The sequence below is a fragment of the Parambassis ranga genome, chromosome 7, assembly GCF_900634625.1.
Source record: "Parambassis ranga chromosome 7, fParRan2.1, whole genome shotgun sequence".
In the NCBI taxonomy this organism is placed as follows: domain Eukaryota; kingdom Metazoa; phylum Chordata; class Actinopteri; family Ambassidae; genus Parambassis; species Parambassis ranga.
Window position 1 is genome coordinate 5,759,096 of NC_041028.1, and position 13,202 is coordinate 5,772,297.

Consider the following 13,202-nt stretch of genomic DNA (forward strand, 5'->3'; position numbering starts at 1 on the left):
ACAGAATATTTGATTTTAGGGTTTAAGCTTTTTTTTTCACCCACACGTCGGCACTTTCCTTTACAAAAACACAGTCTTCCAAACATGTGTAATGTACAAAAACGGCACATGAATACATGTGTGAGCATGTGTACACACACACAGAGACGAACACACAATAGCACCCAGCAATAAGCACCTATTTATTATCACCATGTGTCTTATATAGCACCTTGTGTGTCTCTGTGGTGCCATGGAGCACTGACATCAACATCAGCTTGCATGCTGTTCATTTACACCTCTTACAAGTCTGTGAGTCTTGATTTACAGCACAAAGTCTGCCAGGCCTCCAGGGCGATCACACAGGGTGTGAATGTGTCTCTGTCAAAAAAAACTCTAAAAGGAATGCCGGTACTACTAAACACATTCATGGACCAAATGTGGTCCAGATATGTAGATAGAAGCACCAGATAATTCACTGATAAATTCCATATGTTTTTGTGTGTTCAATTTTGCACTAAAAGGATTGTTTTGGAGGTCAGAGCTTTCATCTTCCTCCACTCACTTCACTTCCTCTGCATCACACTAATCAAGGAGGACGTGAGGACAAAAACAGGAAAAGGCCTCTGACTATACGGTAAAGCTCTCCACCCTTGTCTGTGTGCGAGCGGCTCTCCATCCTCTCTCCAACACCGTCCAGGTCCTTCTGTTCTTTTTCTTTTCATGTTGAGGAAAAACTAAGTTTGGCGGTTCCTGTTTTGGATGCCGACGTGCCTTTTAATCAACTTTTTTTACACTATACACTCTATACATAACATGAGTATAAAGCACCAGTGGAGATAATAAATGTCTCCATTGTCTAACGTCAGTGCACTGAACTGAGAGCATTTTTCACAATTAGGTAGCAAGTGGCAAAGTTTAGGGATAATGACATCCTCCTTCATTTTATTGATATTTTGGTGCTAACACCTTGCGATAAAGATTGTATGTGACAAAGCAGAACAAAGAAAAAGATGTTTCATTATCGTGGCTGTGTGTTGTCACTACTGTATGACTAAATAACAAAGAGCTGCTGCAGTGTGCCTTTCCTTTCTGTAGGCCAGAGTACTCGGGCTCTAACCCCTGTGGATTCTCTGGGAAAACACGGCTGCCAAAGCATTGCATCATACACACCCCACAGAACCACAGACCCAGTATTCTCTCAGCAGCCCACTCTCCTGAGACAGCCAATGTGTGTGTGTGTGTGTGTGTGTGTGTGTATTAGAGAGAGAGAGAGAGAGAGAGAGAATAGCAACAATGGTCTACCCACGCATCTTCAGGCTGGCTAACTTCAGTCACGTAAAAAGTCCACATAAGTTAGACTCTCAGAGAGCATCCTGTTAGTCACAGTATGCTGACAGCTACAAAGAACTCAGGATAATCATGAATGCTTCAATATGGTCTATTTGTGTGACAGATTGTGGGTTTATGTGTGTGTGTGTATGTGAGAGAGAAAGTGAGTGTGTGTGTCTGCTCCGCTTTGTTCTGCTTGCTTATTCTCCTGGGCCGACCAGGTTTTATCTACAGGAAGTTCAGGCCGACTGAGTCTCATGTGAGCCATGCTTCCCATGACCGCCTAACGTTGCTTTGCTGATATAACGTGTGGTAGCGGCAGAAAAGGGCTCCAAACACACTCCCACCACACTTGGACGAACAAATGAATATGATCATGCAAATTGGCTCCGCAAACCGTTTAAAGAAAAAAAAAAAGCCCTGCCAGTGATGGTGATGACCACAGTCAAGATAAACATTCTCTAATTCCTGTTACCAGTGTGGCTTTGCTCTTGTTGTGGACCCAAATCTAAAAATCCCTCATGCTTTCCATTTGTTTTCTTTTAGTTTGTGTGGTTTCCTACATTAAGGGCCTATCCGCAACTCCCCCACCTCCACCCCAATTCCACATGATTTCCACACCATACTGTAGTCTCACAGGGCTGGAGGTGTTCCCATGCCCTCCTGAGTGATTGCAGATCGACTCAGCTGTGTCCCCTAAGGGCTGCAGCCAAGTGAGTGTTACTGAGTGAAATGCTTTAATAAGATGCTATTCAAACAATCCCTCAGCAGCTGACACTTGACAGACAGGCCATGGGGCTACCACACCATCTGAGTGACCCTATGATTCACCATGTTATGGCTTGATAACTGAGCCTGTGGGCTACAGAATAGGAGGTGGGGGTGGGTATAGGAGAATGAATGCAAGCATTTACAGTCCACAGTGATGCATGTATAACATGTGATCTTACCTTGTGGATCTCGGGGGCAGGACACTGATCATCGATTGGCTGGCAGTCGTCCCTTGGCCTGCAGCTGTTTTCGCACCAGCCACAGAGGTGTCCTTGATCCTCCCGGCCCCAGCACTGGGAACAGTCCGAACTACCCACTCCACAGTTGTACACTTCCACTAGGGGGAGAGAGGAGACAAGGAGGGAGATGAGTTACAACGCTGTCATTACACCAACATGTGGCTTTAAGTGATTATGCAGAAAGTTTGAAGTCAATATCTTTTGTGGTATTTCTGTTACGGGTAATTTGAGAGAGCACGTCAGCACTGTCTGGGAGTTCAGTTAGTATCAGTCAGTTAGTGGTGATGGCTGCCATCCAGGAATGAGAGCATGAACTCATCCAACACCCACCATATTCACCTGATTTTCAGACTGCTGCCTCATTTCCAGGACAAAATGTGTAAATGTAGGCCACAGACTTATCAATCACCACTCGCCCACTTCAGTGCTGTAACAAAGCATTCATGAACTGCGGTCGCCTTGTCTGGTCTACTTAAGGTGAACTTAAAGGTATTTTTCTTTTATAGCTCACATGAACCATATGTGCTGCATGCTCTAAATAAACAGCATAAGCATTAGGAGAATGATATATTCATGGCCATAAAAATAAACCAGGAAAAAAAAAATCACAGAGCTAGTGGAGCGGAGGAGAACAAAGCCAGGGAAAACAGATGATAATGTTCATGTTCCAATGTGCCTCCCAGTGAGAACTCCCATTTGTATCACTGTGTGTATATTACAGTGTATGTGCGCCTGCATGCGTGTGATAAAGTGTGTGTCATTTTAAAAGCTGATGACTCTGCATGTTATGAAGCAGCCGTCTTGTTCCGTTAGCGGCGTGGTGTTGAGTGTGTGGCAGCGGCCCAGGGCTGTTGTTGTTCACATGGCAGACACATGGACTGTGAACAGAACAGCTGGGGCCGGGACAGCCGAATAAAACAAAACAAAACAAAACAAAACAAAACACACAAAAAAACCCTATACACCCACTATAGACAGCATGCCAAGCTAAACAACACACGTCACTTTTCATCATCGTCTCACTGTTGTCATGGAGCTCAAATTGTATTTGCAACAATACATTTGGACACTGCTTGTAGAAGGCATTGATAACACCTTAAAATTGCATCTCCCTATGTTCCATAATCATTACGTGTAATTAGGCGAAAGCGGAATATAACATTACGGTAAATTACTGTTGTTGGCAAATTATGTGTTGTAATGCACAAACTGCTGTTATTGCCAGTGAAAGGCAGACTAACACTGTTTGTCCCTGCAAGTGATTCTTTATTTTTTTTTTCTACAGCTTTAATCAAATCCACCGATCTCATCAGAAAACATCTGTGCATGGGTGAAATGCATTCTGGGAATGACAGTGTCATTTTTTTTTTCTTGTTTCAGCGTTGGCAGGCTAATTACATTGCAAACACAGGAGAGCTGAGCAAAACGCTGTGGCGGAGCAGAGGGCTGTTTTTCTTTTGCATAATCACAGGTTTTATATCTTACCTTTCATGGGCTGAGGGCTGTCAATGAATATATCATCCCTCTGGTATCCTCTCCTCCTCAGGCTGATGTGGTAAACCTGACTCCTCTGACTGGTGGACAGCTAAATGGACAGACAGGTGCATTGTACTTACATATAATAACAGGCTTAACTTATAAGCAAGGGTTTAAAATAATTACATCAAAAACAACTTGCAAATAAAGACCGAAAGACCACAGTAATGAGCACACTGAGCCTGTAGAAGTGCCAGAAGCTTATCTGATCCCCTTTCAGATTTGCAGGTTATTTCTGGTAGGTCATCATCTAACACTTACCGTCACTCCGCTGCACTTAACGGTGGAGCTGTTCAGCCATGTGGCCTCATACCGCTGCTCAGTTCCAAAGTCACACTCCAGCATCTCCCTCTGTTGTGAAAACACATCCACTTTAACATTACAACATGAAGAATAAGATGGGGGAAAGTCTCAGACGTGTCTGGTAACAATTGACAGGAGTATCAGGAAACTGAAATAACCCACAATAATTGTCGCTGCCACAGGAAAAGATGCAATCCATTCAGAATTCATATTCATAAACATCTGGACTCCCACACCGCGACGAGTCATGAGGGAGTCAGAATAATGAATATGAATTCATTCTTCACAAAATGACTGCCCCGAGTTTAACTGAGCCAAGATATGTGAACACCATATAGAAGCTGAGATAGGTGAGAGCATTAAAGGATAAGTGCTTAAAGTGGAAGAAGTAATTTGTCTGTGAATCCAGCCGGCTTAAATTGGTCTACTTTCAACAGCTTCTGCAGGAGTCTGCTGTTTCACTGGGCCTTTTTGACACCGGAGAAGCCTTTTTTGTTGTGTGTGGTTTTTTTTTGGCACCTGGAAGGCTCTATTTTTCACTAAAATTAGGTTCAGTGTGAATTTATATATAAAAACAAAAAACCTGGTGAGTTTCTGTTTTACTGTAACCATTTTTCCTATTTGATATTTTTATTGTGGGAACCAAACCAACACTAATACCAGAGGGATCTGAGAGATGGTGATGTTTTCTTGGAGAGAATGACTTTGACTGACAGCACATTTCCTGCTCTGCTGAGTCGTTGACAAGATGAAGATGTTATTCAAACGTCAGTGTGTGTATAAACTTCCCTAATAAAGAGTAGTAGGAATGGCCAAATACATCCAGATTGCCCTGAGGAAATGTGTGTGTGTGTGTGTGTTGTTGGGGGGGATGTTGCATGTGACTCAGTGTCTGTCACCATAGCAACACACCAGGAGATGGCTTGAGAGGCCAGCCAGGGTTAGGCGTGTGAGTGACCACGCCTGGCAACTAGTCAGCACTGGAATTTTTAGCAGATCCCAGTCGCGTCCTTATCAGTGATGCAGGATCAGCGTCTGACTAGCTCAGCATGGATTAGGAATGAGAATAAGAGTTTAAGAAACTGATCTGGACGGACTAGCCTTATTTAAAATAAGCACAAGGAAAATTAAGCTCCTGCCACCTCAGACCGACAGCACATTGTATACACTGTGCTGACGAAGACACAACTCAGCTAGTCACAGTTAGATACCAGAGGACGTGGCGGGCCCAGACAGCTGAGCCGTGAGCAACATAAGCACAAAGATACCCGCTCATTCTTCATTTTTTTCACAACACGGAGATCAGGTTTTACTCGTTCATTGACCCAAATCACAGCACACAAATATCCATCTGTGTTTAACTCAGCTTGAAGCAAACACACCATATGCTTCAGTTTTATTCCAATCATTTTCACAACATGCATTTTGGACAAAGCCCAAGTCCGGCTCTGTAGCTGGAGGCTAGTCTGTCATACCTCCTGGATGTTGTGCAGGGATAGGATGAAGTCTTGGACCATTCCTGATGGTGATGGAGGGGCATCAGAAGCCACCATGCTGGGACAGGATGCTGCATTCTGTGGTAAAAGCAGGAAGTGACATATAAGAGTTAAAATAAACAATGGCTCCCCTGCACACATCCGCAACCCCAAAATACCTGTCCTGTTTATCTGGAGGAGGAGGAAATGAGAGGGTGAAGTCACACTCTGAGGGGAAACAACAATAGCTTCAAATAGCGAGACGACGAGGGATTAGAAAAACAGACCCACCGGACACTGGGATGGGCTCAGCAGAACAGAAACAGCCCACCTCATCATCTCCTTATGACCTACATTATAAACCCCCACTTTTCATGTTCAATAAAAAAAGCCAAAAATGTAACAAAACAACATAAAAAGCACCAGCCTCTTGTGCTTTCACATGTTTGTTTGGTTGTGTCTCGGGATCTGAAACAACACGCCTGACTAGAATTTATTGCATTTGTGCAAAAAAAGAAGCAATGATGTCTTTGTGACATCCGCTGCTTAACAGAAACTCTCTTTTCAGGAGGCCATGTGACAAGTGAAGGCTGAACACTCATGGCAATAAAATGCATAAACACCAGTTAGGACCAGTTGACCAGCAGCTGACCAGAGGTCTGTGAGTCACATCCTCTCCCATCTAACTCTGGAACCAGTAGTGTGGACAGACTCAGATCAAGTCGGCCTGAGGGCCAAAGTCTGCTTGACCACATGGGATCTGGCTCTGCTATAAACCTGCCAGGGGGGACAGATATACAGCGCTGGTCTGATGGTCTGACTTGGTCTTGATGTCGTGTCTGGGGAGCTTTAATTGGGCTCTGAGAGGCAACACTAGTTGAAAATCACCCACTTTCACCACCATTTAATCCCCTCATGCCTTGTTATTTGTTTGTCAAGTAAACAGCAAGAAATGTATGTGACATTCAAATATTCATACATAGAACCACATTTGAGGCATTTCAGGGAATCAATAGCTAAAGATGTAGGTGTACGTTCATCTGTGCGCATCAAGCAGTCCTGACATTTATTTTCCTACACATACATGGGCACAGTGAATCTATCCTTCTACTCTATCTATCTATATAAAACTGCCAAGAAGAGAAACTTTAGAGGCAGCAAGAGGAGCTTTAAAATGTCACATTACCTTGTTATGAGTCTGTAAAAACCAGAACCTCCTGAGATTTTATAGCCGTTTCCAACATTTCTACATACTGTAGTTGTGCCACTCGTAACCTCGCACTGAATTACCACATGATTGCTCTTGCCTAACCCGTCTGGACTCCGATCATTACAGAGCACTTGGGAGTTTTTTTTTTAGACAGCAGAGTCTGGATTATGTCTGAGACTCGGACTTGTGGGATCTTAGTATCATGAGCTTCTCCGGGCGTCTGAATGGTTGATGGATTACAATGAGAATTACTCACCTCTAGCAGGTTGTGCTTTGACTCATCTTTATTGGAGACACATAAATGGTTCTCAGGGTCCCAGTAACACTTCCACCTGGTGCTCAGACAGCTCATACATCTGATGGAGAAACACATACATGCAAAGAGTTTAAGATGTGATTAAATCAGGCCTGATTCTGTGCAGGAATCTCCCTGTGATCTGTTCCCATGCGGTGCTTTTCTAATATGAGGAACTCTGACATATTTTGGAGAACAACACAAACGAACTGATTACAGGCATCAAAGTTTACCTTTAATAAAAGGAAGGAATGATTAGTCACAGTAGCAGACATTTATTCCACAGTTACAACACAGCCAAGAGAAAGGTCAGACGAGGCTAAATTCTGCTGAGATGAAACAAAGCACTCCTCTATAAACACTCAGGCTGGGAAATGATGATGATGATGATGATGATGATGTGTGTGTATGCTGTCTCTTGCATTTATATCTCGGTGAGATCAAGGCTGATTTCACCCGGCCTACATTGAAATATTCTGGCCCATCTATGGCCTGTAAACATTCTATAATTCATGCTCACTGGTCTGAGACATGTCCACGTGTACACACTGTTCTTGAGGAAGTGAGCAGAAAATGTCTGTTTCTGAGCTCTTTGCTGAACAACTGTTAAAGGGAGGTTTTACATCTGGGACCTTGTTTGCATGTTAAAGGATGACTCTAATCCCATTAAAGTGTTGCCTGTGTTTCCAAAGCCTGAGACATTTTATTTATCTGTGCTTTTCCACACATCAGACAGCCATACTGCTTCATGAGTCACATGTTTTGAATTTATAGCATAAATACAGCTTCCTCCTGGTCCTTCAACTGGGTTTAAGACACTTTTTTTTACTATAAATCTATAGAAATCATCCAACAAACAACTAACCTGCATGGAAAGGTGTTAAAATCTCCGCAGCAGATATCTGTGCTAACACAAAAACACACCCTCAGCTGGTCAGCTGTGCCATTAATCCTGATGTTGCTTCTTTCATTTATTACATGCAGCTCTGCTTCTTCCTCGTATTGTGTGCTAGCTGGTTCCTATACTTTAGCAGGCATTTCTACAAAATAATCCACAACTGTCAGGTTTAACATTTTCTACACAAAAGTATCACCCCTATAAAAGCACAAATATAGCTATAGCTATTTTGTAAAGCTAATGTTGGAAAATATTAGACATTCTAGAAGATACTACAGAGTCATTGTGGCCTCTTAATGTCTGACATTTATCATTAAAAGTGCCACAGGGGCAAGGTATACAGGTCAGTACAGGACATCATTGTACCAAGACAACGTCTATTGAAATGTGTTTTCTGTCATCTCTCCAAAGGTTAGATGAGCGGCTGAGGTGAGGTTGGGTAGTGTGTGTGTGGACTGAATACAAAGAAGTGTATGTGTCTTCTAGATAAACTACCTAATGTAAAACCTCTACTGTACAGTGCCTATGAATGTGTGTGTGTGTGTGTGTGTGTGTGTGTGTATAAGTGGGGGGTGTGTGTCACTGTGTTGCCTCTGGGAAGAAACAGATGTCCCACACTCGGAATGATAGTGCCTCCAGAGATAACAACACTCTGAGGGGGTGTGTAGATTGGGTGAAGTGAGTGTAAAAGGATGCAGAAACATAATTGAAGTGTGTGTGTGTGTGTGTGTGTGTGCGTGTGTTCTGATTAGAAGGAAAGGGACCCCTCAAGGCCCTTATCAGCTGCAGTCTTTCTGTTTTCCCTGACTCCCTTTTTGTCCCACTAAAACACCTAAATAGCACCACCCACATGCATTTTCACATACACACACACACACAGACACACACACACACTCTCTCTCTCTCTCTCTCTCTCTCTCTCTCTCCGCTTGACCTAACACTGACAGTAAATACCCTGTGAAACTGGCCACCCTTACTCATAATGACCATGCTCACACACTCTCACACACAAGCTAAACACACAGTCAGGCTCACACTCTCAGGGCCTCTCGGTGGACTCAGCGGTTAAACACACATCCTCAATCACATCTCTGTCAGACAGAGCTACGTTTGGAAGAAAAGATCAGTTTCAAGGTGGGGGGGGCATCAGAGAAGGATAGAGTGAGCAAGGGGTTAAAAGGCTGAAGAAAAACGAGACATGACAAAACTTGAGAGATGTGCAGAGCAAATAAAACAGAAACTGTGTGTGTGTGTTTGAGAGTGAGAGACATAAAGAGGGAGAGAGGGCAGATTGGGTGTTTGTCCTGTGAGGCTGGAATGCTATCGTCTGGTTGTCATTAACACTTTGTCCAGTTGCTTCTTTGGATGTGTCAGGGTTGAACTGTCTAAACACACTCACACAAACACACACATTCTTTAAAAAAACAATACAAGGATTTAACACACAAATTATGCATTTATTCTATCCAAGTCCAAAAATAACTTGCAGATTTACCCTAATAATGATAAATGTATCCGTGACACTCTCCTTATTAGATTAGCACATATTCCTCTGTTATCTTGGCTCATTCTTAACATGTTTATCTTGATTTATTGGGGGGGTAAAATGGGTCCTTCCGCCTTTTAGCACTGCATTTTTTTGTTAATTTTATGGACCTGCTAGAAAAAAGCTAATGGTCAATTGAGTCAGCAGAGGCCAAGATAAGTTAAAAAGTGTTTTTGTTTCACGGGCTGAGCAGCGTTTTTTTGTCACAAGACAACTGAGTCATCAAACACGTCAACTTTGTTTGTTGTTAATGCCAATTTTAAGTGTTTAAAGTCTGAGCTAGAAATTAGCATATTGTTTTTAATTCCTATTTGGTTGTCTGTATGTAAAAGCAGATCTTTTGTAAAGAGATGGCACACCTTAGTGTCTTTACCATTCTTGAGGTTTATTCTGTCCTTTTGGAGTTTAGCTGGATCGTAAAGGGTGTGGCCACTGAGTGGAAGGTCGCTAACCTATGGTGGCTGCTGTAATATCATAATTATTGACTGATATATGAAGTGGGACTATTGAAAATCTAATTGTATTGTTAATAATTGATTAAACTTCTTATGGATTAACTGTTTTCCTTTGACTCATGTGATTGTAAACAGTAGAATTTAGGGTTTCTGACTATCAGTGGGACGAATCAAGCAAAGGAAAGACATCAGATTGGAAATTTCTCTACAACTCTGGCAAGTAAAACTTGGCATATGAACAGCTGTCTCTCAAAAATGTAATTACAATAGTAGCATGGGGGTGTTAGATTTTCAATAATACGTTAGGATCTAATTATGTATAGAAAACCTGAAGCAGAAAACAAAGGATTCGACTGCCTGGCTTCATTCAGGACAAGTGGCTCATGAGACTCTCTTTAGGGATTATTAAAAAACAGCATGCAGTGATTAAAATCAGATAGAGTAAAGGAGTTCCACACTTTGCAGTGTGACACTCATCCTGTGAGAATGGCACTTTGCTCATTATCACCTCCGAAAAACCATCGTCTAATTTCACACTCCCGGACCTCGCCGAGCTCCGAGGCCATGTGCACATATTGGGTGCAGTCTTGCACACGTGTACCTGCGACTGCTGTGTTCGCACCTCGAAACTGCTTTCAAAAAGTGAACAAAAGGGACAAACACTTTTCAATCTCATGGAATCAGTCACACACACACGCACTCGCACACACACACACACACACTGATAGCCTACTAGCCTCAGATCTGCCCATCAGATAAAAGTAGATCCCCTAACATGGGCCAACATGAAGGAGGAAGCCAGCTGGATTGCCTCCAGATATGAGAGAGCTTCTTTGTGACCAGGCCATACAAGTCCACAGTCCTTCACAAAAACAAACATCAACATGATCAGCCAGACATACATATCTAATTTCCTTTGGCTTAACGTTTACAGCATATTAATCCCACATTTGATCCAGCTCTGAGAAACCTAGAGCAAGCCAAACACACAGTAAGTCCTCCAAGAGGACATGTCGGCAGTATTTACCCACTGAGGCCTAAATAGAAAGCAGCAGAAAAAACATCAGAGGAAGAGTTAGGGACAAAGTGGACAAACACAAGAGGAGCTTTGCTTTTCTTCCACTCTACCAGCTGTGTGTGCACAGCTAAAATACCATCAAGAGTCCAGCAGATGTTTAGGCTGTTTAGACAATTGATTTGATTGTAGTTTATTGGTATATATGTCTCCTGTAGGAAGGTTTGTTTTGAAAGGATCTATCCTTATTAAGTCTAAACAGTGAATATAGTAGAATTACTAATAATAGGACTAAAATAAAGTAAAAAAGGTCCCATATAATAAAAGTCCTAATTATGTAGAAGTACCAGACAGACAACAAGGGGTGATGGAAAAGGTATCGGCCTAAAATAAAAGCAAATGAGTCATGCAGCTCTATTTACATGTACAAGCAACTGCTGCAAGGTTGAAGTCATCATTCAATCATTTTGTTTCTCTTTCAGGTAGAATTGATCTTATCACAGAAGAAGGTCCATGAGGGCATGGTGGCAACTCTATTGCAGGGTGCTCTCTCTTACAGCAGATTGGTAAATACATGGGCAGCCAAACTCAAATGTGGCACAGGAAAGCCTGGGTGATGACCCCCATCCATGATGGCCGGTCACCACCACCACACAGGAGACCATTGACAGAATCCATAACATGGTCTTCAGACATTGATACAAGCCAGATAGCTGGTCTCTGTGTACTAATCCACATCAAACCCCATGGGTCAGATGGTTCAGCAATCAGGGACTCCTGAGAGACTTCTCTGAACACCATTGACTTCTACAAAGAATGGTGTATTTGCTCCACAAATGTGTGTTTAAATGAAGGAATATCTACAGTACATTCATTTATTTTCTAAATCTGACTCCCTCTACCTTAGGCCACAAACTTATCAATCACCTCCCATACTCCTCCACACACAGTGAATTGAATAGTTTTGGTTGTAAGGGATTACAATGATGCTCTAAGCTGGCCATGCCTCACCGCCTCTGAATAAATCAAGAATTTGAGATAAACCACGGTGACAATAAATGTGTGACTCACGAAGTCTTGGGGTGTATTGCTCCCGTCCTCTCGCAGTCATAGATGATGAAGCTTCCAGATACCACAGGTGTGCCATTCACTTTTATCGCCACAGACACAGTCAGGTGATCTGAAGAAACAGAGGCATGTATACACAACAGGAGATGGTATCACAGACGAGACAGCAAGACATCCTGACGCTACACTGAGTTTGCTGCATTTTAGAAGATGAAAGGGGAAATTACATTTGTTCTCATAAAAAAAATGCACTTGTGTGGAAAAATAGCACTGGCACACAGCCACGTTGATAGCTCTTTTGAAATCTCACCTGTGCCAGGGAGAATGGGTTGGTAGGTATCTCGAGGGAGCAGAGGACAGGTCTGGATCTGAGCGGAACCGTAATCCAGGTGCACTGTGGCAGCTGTAGAAACTCCAGGCCCGTATTCACACTCCACCCGGGAGTCGATTAGATCAGGAACGCTGCCATTTATCAGGATGCCGACATTCTATGACAGATATATGAGCAGAAATATAAGCAGCTGCTCATCTTATTTAAAATGAATTAATGCACTTTGCTGATGGCATTACTTTAAGTTTGTTCATGAGTTCAGGAAGAGAAATAGAGGAATAATGTGTAATGAAGAAACAGATGGCAGAGTGCTACATTCACATCTAAATCTGGGTATGTGATGAAGTATGACAGACGTATAATGAGAAACATAACACCTCGCTGACATGACTGAATTTCAGCTAAATGATTTCAGTGTGTGAAAAAAGTAAGGAGGAGGAGGAGGGAGGGTGGGCTGTTAAGCAGAGAGGAAGAGCAGCATGAGACATCTTCTGCGGCTCAGCAGGTAGAAGCAGAAGTGGCCGGCAGCGTGTGCTAACATGTCTTAAGTCTCTATTGTTCAGTGGAATTGATCATTTCCTGGCCGAGGCCCCGGTTTCCTGCCTGCTGCTTCCTGTTTGGGGAGACAACCTTGAGCTGAGCTTCCCGTGACTCTGTGGGTCAGGCAGCTGGTGGACCGATTACAGCCCAGACACTCGGTAACGAGCAAATATCCACAATTAATGAGCCGATTAATGACCTGTCGTCTC

The 13,202-nt window shown here is 42.9% G+C and overlaps 1 protein-coding gene across 1 annotated transcript in view; it reads right to left on the minus strand.

The window, feature by feature from the left end:
- plxnd1 (plexin D1) overlaps positions 1-13,202 on the minus strand; it is a 59,601-nt gene that overhangs the window by 33,178 nt on the left and 13,221 nt on the right. The window contains exons 6-12 of the mRNA XM_028409873.1: positions 12,433-12,610; positions 12,126-12,234; positions 7,102-7,201; positions 5,636-5,734; positions 4,119-4,208; positions 3,807-3,906; positions 2,262-2,419 (exon numbers count right to left, since the gene is read on the minus strand). Coding sequence (XP_028265674.1) covers positions 2,262-2,419; positions 3,807-3,906; positions 4,119-4,208; positions 5,636-5,734; positions 7,102-7,201; positions 12,126-12,234; positions 12,433-12,610 — 834 coding nt within the window. The remainder of the gene's footprint in view (positions 1-2,261; positions 2,420-3,806; positions 3,907-4,118; positions 4,209-5,635; positions 5,735-7,101; positions 7,202-12,125; positions 12,235-12,432; positions 12,611-13,202) is intronic.